The 8,366-nt window shown below is 42.8% G+C and overlaps 1 protein-coding gene across 6 annotated transcripts in view; it reads right to left on the bottom strand.

The window, feature by feature from the left end:
* Positions 1 to 8,366, bottom strand: part of SLC44A3 (solute carrier family 44 member 3) — a 74,970-nt gene continuing 66,604 nt past the window's right edge. For 5 of the 6 annotated variants that reach the window (XM_058538577.1, XM_058538578.1, XM_058538580.1 and 2 more), the window contains exons 13-15: positions 4,111 to 4,248; positions 1,833 to 2,069; positions 1 to 203 (exon numbers count right to left, since the gene is read on the bottom strand). In XM_058538577.1, coding sequence (XP_058394560.1) covers positions 99 to 203; positions 1,833 to 2,069; positions 4,111 to 4,248 — 480 coding nt within the window. In that variant the 3' untranslated portion in view covers positions 1 to 98. The remainder of the gene's footprint in view (positions 204 to 1,832; positions 2,070 to 4,110; positions 4,249 to 8,366) is intronic. The other variant, XM_058538579.1, reaches the window with a different exon arrangement.

Here is an 8,366-nt window from a genome sequence, read left to right as displayed (position 1 = left end):
AACAGTGAAGAATAGGGCCCATCGGGCCTTATCATTTATTCTATAAATGGCTCTTAGAAGAAGGAAACTTTGTCCAGGTACCAATACCTAACGGGCACCTATCTCACAATGGGCCGGAGTTCTGTTCCCTCCTCGTTCCTTAAGGAGTTCTGGTCTCTCTGTGCCCTTGCGTCATTTAATTTGTTGATCCTTGTTACAAAGCTCTGAAAAACAGAAGAATAAGTTAGACCAGTGTTATGTATCTGCACTGTTGGCAGTCATTTACTTGGCCATATCATTTTGGGGAATTTAATCCTTAGAAAAGTTTTCCCTGTTGAATTAAAATATTTTGGGGGTGGGCCGGCCCCGTGGCTTAGCGGTTAAGTGAGCGTGCTCCACTGCTGGCAACCCGGGTTCGGATCCCGGGCGCGCACTGATGCACCGCTTCTCCGGCCATGCTGAGGCCGCGTCCCACATACAGCAACTAGAAGGATGTGCAGCTATGACATACAACTATCTACTGGGGCTTTGGGGGGAAAAAAATAAATAAAATCTTTAAAAAAAAATATATATTTTGGGGGCTAGATTTCATAGTAGATTTTTTTTTTTTTTGTGAGGAAGATCAGCCCTGAGCTAACATCCATGCTGATCCTCCTCTTTTTGCTGAGGAAGACCGGCTCTGAGCTAACATCTATTGCCAATTGCCAATCCTTCTCCTTCCCCCGCCCCCCCAAAGCCCCAGTAGATAGCTGTATGTCATAGTTGCACATCCTTCTAGTTGCTGTATGTGGGACGCGGCCTCAGCATGGCCAGAGAAGCGGTGCGTCCGTGCGCGCCCGGGATCCGAACCCGGGCCGCCAGTAGTGGAGCGCGTGCACTTAACCACTAAGCCACGGGGCCGGCCCTCATAGTAGATTTTTAATTGAAAAAGTGTAAATCAGGGAAAGAAGACCTGCTTAGCTTCCTACCACCATCAGAAATATTGTCTTGAGTACATACAAATGTGTTAAAGTGCTATTGTATTTGTATGTTTCATATGGAGAAGGATGAGGATACATTTAATGATAAAACTACAGAAGTGCTTGTGAAACTTCAGTGCCTGGCTGAAGAGTGCTTTGAATGCTCTGTTTAAAAGCAAAAGGGCTTTAACACCTAAGTTTTATGGCAACAGAATGAAAGAAAATGTCACTTGACCCAGACAACAGAAAGAGATGAGAGACTTCATTCAGCTGTTAAAATATCCCTGTCTACACAGGATAAGAGAAATAAGCAACAACTGTGTCGCAAAAGCTGTTGGAAACAGCTGCCTGCTATTTCCAGATTAGAAGCAGGATGGGGGCTCCGCTGAGGGTGTGGCTTTCCTAACGTTGGTATGCCTCGGTTAATAAAGGACCTGAGAACTGCAGATCTGTCAATACCGGTGATCAGTCTGCACTGGAGTGTGTGCTCCCCAAAATATAATGGGTAGGACGCAGCACTTGGTGATGCAAAAATGCTTTAGTAAAAGATCAACTGTTAAACTGCCACACTGTCCAAAAGGCCAGACCATACCATTAGCACCAAAGAGACTTGGACGGCTACTGTGTCCAGAACACCTACCCAGGGTCATTTGGTTAGTGTTAATTGAGCTTCACTTCTCTCCAGGGAGAGGGTTTCAATAAGGGAGGTGAGTTCAGCCTTGGAAAATCAAGTCCAAATCTCACTCTCAGGACCTTCAGGCCATGTGGTGGAAGCTCACAGAGCCCCCGTAAGAGAAAATGAGGCTAGGGACAAGCCTCCCTTATGTGTGGGACTTCCACACTTTTGAGATGGTGAGGATGGAGAGTGCGACAGGAAATGAAACGTTTGCTTACCAAAAACTCTTGGTCCATAAAGTAAGGCTTTTCTGATGATCCATCATTTGTTTCCAGATCAACAGTAAAACACAGGAAAAGTGCATCCAACACAGTTTCAAATACAGATAAAAAACTATGGGCTACTAAGTAGGCAAAAAAAGCAACCAATAGCAGAGGGATTGCCCACACCTGGAGTGCACGGTTGTAGTTAAATGCCATCAGTCCTCCAAAAACAGTGAAACACACCACTAACACCTGTCAAAACAAGATTTTGTTGAAAATCTTTATAAATTGATTGGTTAGAATACTTTAAGATTTTTGTCAGTTACAAGTAATAGTACCATATACGTGTATGCATGTGTGTGTGTATGTGCCCTATTGTAAATTTCAGAAAATTTGGTACAATGAAATAGGAAGAAGAAAAAAATGAGAAGCTATGATACCCAAAGAAAACCCAGTTAATTTGGAGAGTGGGAAGAGGCTATGTACTTCCATTTTATCTGGGTCTGGTTTTTGTATTTATGTAGATGTGATGATACCTCACAAAATTTTTATTGTTTTTTTCCCTTAACATCACAAATAAGCATCTTCGTTTAAAAACTTTTTTATAAATGCTGTTTCTAATAACAGTACGACAATCCGTTGAGTGGATATATTGCAATTAAATTATGTGATGATTGTTACCCTGGGGATTAAAGCAGAAGGGCTTTCCAAGGCTGGTGTGGGGAGATAATAACATTACTCCAGGCTTTGGCTATATGTAATTATTATATTTCCAGGAACATGATTATAGGCCATGATGTACCTAATTCTCTAACAGACAAAATGGAGCCCATCTGGAGTCCCCGTTGCCCTTGGATATCCACAAAGATGGACGTGAATATATGAATGCTACTTCATTCAAAAAACAAAGAATCACTGGTTATCACATGCTCATTAGAAGCTTGTTAGCAATTGTGTGTTCCTTGTGGGAAATACAGGAAAATGAATTATTGCTTAAAATGAAATACAAGATAAATCTGTTATAAGGATGAAACCTTATTCCAAAAATTTTTGGAAGTAATTATTGGAAAATATATCATCTACAATCCTACCAAGCTAACATAAATAATAATATCCATTTAAATACAACTACAACTTATTTAGGCTGTTTTGAAAGGCATAATCAGTTTGTGTTTCTAGAGCTACTGTCACATGAAAAGTCTCTGGGGCCCAGCTGAGCCTTAAAATATATGTGCAATTAACACACACCTGTGAAATCCAAGCATGTTATAACTTGTCACTGACAGCTAACTATGATAGTAATGCACCAGAGACATACCAAATGCCACAGAAGCACAAAATGCTACATGAGGAGCCAAGAGTCCCCATATTTGGCATTGGCCGTGTCATAACTGGAGACCGAGATCCTGTTCACTTGGGGCACCACTGAAGGCCCCGGCATTCGTGTCCTATGTGGAGGAACGGTTGGAAGAAGCGAGGATGTCTAGCTCCGAATAGTGAAGATGTGGTGGGAAAGTCAGGATGGGTGTGGTCAAGAATTTGAAGGGAGTCAAGTGGAAGTGGGATCAGACAAACTGAGGTGTGCAGTATTAGGCCCACTGGGTGACAATCACATGGAGAGACACTGGCACAGTATAAAGAACCTTCAACTTGGAGCATGGTCAAGTAGGGGCTGTAACACCACTTTCATCAATATCTGCCTGGAAAGGGCATGTGTCATCTTAGTTTATAGGGATGAAGACTGAGGTTTGGAGGTATTCAAGATCCCAAGTTCAGGGGCTGTCCTTTACACCATGAGATGTTGGAGCTCCAAGATGCTCCTTTGTTTCACAAGACTACATACAATTCCTTGAAAAAAACAATTCAGAAGACAGCAGAAATGTAACTTTGGCTCCATCTGGGACATTAACAATTTTGTCTTTATAATGACAACACCCCCACCCCCCACACAAAATGTATCCATTTTCTGAGGCTAGTAGCATTTTCATTTTAGATAGTAAAAAGTGGGACTCGGAATGGTAGAGAGAATTGATCATAACTAAGAGAGTACGACTAGGATTCAAATCCTGGCTCTACCTGTTGTGGGATCCTAGACAAGTTATTAAACCTTAGTTTCCTTATCTGCAAAAAAGGGATACTTCACAGGATTGAGGATTAAGTGAGATAATGAAGCACAGCATCTACCTTAGAGTAAGCACTCAAGAAACATTAGTTCTCTTTTGAAGCCTGGTTGTATGGCTTAATTTTTGGATCCCAAGTTCCTTTATTTATTATTTTAATGAATACATCTCACCTTTCCCAGAAAAATTATGAAGTCTCCAAAGCAGTTAACAGACGTAAAATGACTTGAATTCTTGGATAAGAGTTTGAGTGCATCTTTTGCTGATGTACAAAAATCTGTCCCATTAATGGCAGTTGTAGTATACACATTCTAAAACAAAAGACACAATAGTTAAAAAGATGATGATTCTTCTTGTTTTAAAGACAATATAATGACAACATAGAATATTTACAAAAGAGAACTAGTTACTATAAACCCATAACAAATCATTTCCAAGTCCCTTCCAGTCTGATTATATGCACATATATTTTCATATAGTTGCAGTAAATGGAAAAGATAAATAAGTACTTCTGTCAATATGGTAGATTGAACTTCCCACTACAAACCTATGGAAATGAGAAGTAAAGCATAAATTATTTTTTAATGCACAGCAGAGTTTGAGGGCAGGAAAGGAAGTTTAGGTGCTAGAAAAAAAGCAGGCCCTGGTGGTTGGTGAGAGCTGAACCCAAAGTCTCAATGAGCATGAAATCAGTAAGGGCTTTAGGGGTTGGGGGCTGGGGACTTAACCCCTTATGGGTAAGAGACAATGCGCAGGCCCTTGCTAGAGAACTGAGCTCTCTGCACAAATTTAGGATTTATACTCAATACAAACTCAACCAACCATCCCAGGCAAGTGGTAAAGAAATGCACCATCTGCCTGGGACCATGGCTGTGGTCTGTGGAGGCAAGGCAAAACCACATCCCCCCAGGCCAGGGAAAGGGGGAGGCCCACAGACAACAACCCTTGAAGAGGATCACAGGAAAACTTCACAGATGACCCAAGGAAATGAATAGCACAACAAAGAAGAGAATCTGTACCCTGAGAATCATCTGAAATAAAGTATTCAAGGAACTATGCTTAAGATGCTAAAGAGATGACCATAAGGAATGAACAGCTTGGTGTGAAAAATGAAGAGGCAGAGTAGAAAACAAACCAAATAGAAACTCTAGAAATGAAAAAGTACACAAGTTAAATGGTACGGTGTCATTACTGTACATCTCTGACTTTTTTCCTTTATATAATAACATTTTCTTCTTGCTCCATGGCTTTTGTAATTTTAAGTTTTAATAAATACATATTCTATCAGGTGTGTATCTGTGTGTCTGTGTGTGTTTATATTCATATGAGAAGACAATAATGGGTCATTATTCCAAATGACCTTCCCCGTATGATTGTATGATAATTTCAAGCCATCTATTTCTCATATTTCCCTTGAAATCTTTAAAAATACTACTTGCACTGCAGTTTACAACAAAGAATTGATAACGTTCTTAGGAAAATACACTGAATACTGCCTGCATGGCTTTTTGTCATTCCTTTGGCTTGGATAAAGGATGAAAGCTTTTTATCTCATGATATGCAAGTTAATCCTTTCATACACCCCTTCACAAACATTGTAAGGAAACCAATTTGGAGTCTATTGCAGTAATCCAGCCCCTGACGAGGCAGGGCTTAATCAGAGTAAGTGACAGAGGAGTAAGAAGTCTAGGAGTAAGGAAGTAGAATGAACTGACCCACTTAACCGAACTCCCTCCTCACCCAGCCAACTGGAGAGGAATGTTTGGTTCTTAAAGACAGAAGGTTGGGTGCCCACCTCCCCCAGAGGATAACCCCGTTTGCCTCAAAAGGGATATTCTCAGTCAGATGTCGGACAAAGTCCCTCAGGAATGCCTTCATGGTATTCCACAAAGAACTTTTGGTTTCTGACTTAGAATGCATGCAAAATTTGCTTTAAAATCCCAAACTGGCTGTTGGTGGAAAGCTGTCCCCAGTTTGGGGACTTAAGTCTTGAGTAGGGATGTGGACATTCTCAATTGCTCATTATTTAACTAAGCATCTTTAATCATCTAAGGTTCTCAGAGCCCTGAAGACCAATTCATTAATCCTGAAAATAACATTTGTAGGGTGGGTGGGTGAAGAATGGCATAATCATTCTTTTATAGACTGGAAACCAAGTTCAAGGGCATTTCCCCAGTCCCCTGGTGAATCAGAGAGCTTTTTTTTTTTTAACTCTAACTTTGTGGACATGACACTATCAGTTTTCATTAGAACAAAGTGCTATTTAAAAGGATGGTGGTGAAGGGAAGCACAGGCTCTGTAGGCAGACAGTCTCTGGGTTCAAATCCCAGTTCCACCACTGACTGGCTGTCGGTCTTGGGCAAATGATTTAACCTCTCTCAGACCCCAATTTCCTTGTCCATAAAGTGAGCTATAGCACCTACTGCAAAGGGATGTTGGGAGATTAAAGAACATATTCCCTATAAAGTGTTTAGCAAAGCGCCTCGCACACAGGAAGCATATAATAAAGGGTGGTTATTATGATCAGACCTCACCAAAGACGATCTCATTTACACCTGGGAAACACAGAGGCAACTCTGTAAGCACTGAAGAGGTGTGGAAAGGACCCGTGGTTTCTTTATCCATAGACCTTAATCCCGCACACTCACAGGGATCCAGCAAGGGCAGGCCTTGCTTTCCAGATCACATTCCATCCAGGCCCCTGCGTGGTCTTGCTCTGCAGCAGCAGCTACACCACATGCCACTCAGCCTCTTTCTTTGCATTGAGGCTCTGTCCCCAGCCCACCACCCGCCTCTGTCCCCTCTCTAAACTGAGGTTCTTGTGTATTTCCTGATTCATACTGGGGACTACAGTTTTTGTGGGGACTTCCTTTCCCTACAGACCATGGCTTGTAATCAATTTAGCACCACTACTCCTAAGCAATAAAAATAGATTTTGCTCCTTGGCTAAAATGATTAAAGGTTAAAACGGTACTTTCTCATGCATATGTTGACTCCACAGATTTTTTTGGCCCATAACCATTTATCTTTTCTTTAATATATCATGCCCACTGAATGAGGACTTTAAAACCACGCTGACAGGGAAATTATATATGCCTTCCTACAGTTACTATACCACTAGCATTTCACCACAAGGTTCAACCCTGAGTGTGACAGAGACCTAGAATTAATGTCTGAATGAACAGCTGGAGGAGGGAAGAATCACTCAAGACACAAGACATGGACTGAAAATTTCTGCAGTTTCAGCATTAGCTAATTTATACTTATTCTGAGTAGAAGCTGCTTCCTTGTCAGGCGGCTGGCAGAGGGACTGCGCTAATGTTCCTCGGAAGTCCTTGCCCAGAGCATTTGTGTTTGCCTGGGCTGACAGAACTCGAGGTGAACACGCTAAGGTCATCCACAGACTCTAACAATATGAGGAAAGGACTGGATATAATAAGGATTAGGTAACACGTTTTGTTAGTTGTGAAAGTCAGTCAGGAGATCCTGAAGGCTAATCATTAAGCCAGGAAAAAAGAGGTAGTGGTATCAGGCTTTTAATTGATTACCAAAGTTATTGTGCATATTTCTTTAGCATCACCAAACAAGTGGATATAAAAACATAAAATAGATAGAAGGAAGGATTCCCAACTTGGTAGTGGTAGCACCTCAACATTAGGCCCCCATTCTCATTGCCTTGCCTGGGATTCAAGACTCCCTCTGGGTACAGGCTGATTAGTTTTCAGACTTTCGTGGACTGTCGGCTGGTGTCTGTCACAGGCTGTGGGACGGTGGGGGCAAGGTTCTGCCTGGCTGTGAGGACTTGTGAACAATGAACTATAACCCAGGCACAAATGGGAGAGCAACAGGCAGGAGAAGCACAAGGCGAGGTGAAGGGAGGAAGGAGCGTGGGGGAGGGGAGTGGTTAGGAAGACTTCACAGAAGCGGCATTGAGCTGGTCCCTGAAGTTGGCTGTCCCCTGCAGGGAATGGGGGTGGGTGGGGGCTGAGGCAGCAGCAGGCGGCAGAGGCAGTGAAGTGAGGCTCAGGGGCTGAGCAGAGAAGTGTGGTGGGAGACGGGTCTGGAGCAGTCAGGAGCCAGCCCTGGTGGGGCTGAAATGCCGTGCCGTGGAGTAAGGGGAGCAACAGGAAGTTTCAGGGCTCATGTGATTTTCAGCGTGAGCCTCTGGAAGCTCTCCCAGGCTGCCCTGTGAAGGTTCAGGGCAGATGTCCCCTCATCACCATCTTCTGCTGAGCCACAAAGCCCTACATCTCCCAAGGCTCATTCTCACCTAAGCCTTTGGGGAGCCCCCAAGCACCTGCATAATGCCTACTGGGCTCTGCTGGAGTTACGCATAAGTGCTGTGTGACCATCCATCCATTGAACATATTGGCGCCATTAGCAGTCATAAGCCAGGGGCCAGGTCCAAAGAAAATGAGCTCTTCTCTGG

The sequence above is a fragment of the Diceros bicornis genome, chromosome 4 (genome assembly GCF_020826845.1).
Source record: "Diceros bicornis minor isolate mBicDic1 chromosome 4, mDicBic1.mat.cur, whole genome shotgun sequence".
Lineage (NCBI taxonomy): Eukaryota > Metazoa > Chordata > Mammalia > Perissodactyla > Rhinocerotidae > Diceros > Diceros bicornis.
Note: the sequence above shows the minus strand (reverse complement) of the source record. Positions and strands in the feature narration are given on the sequence as shown.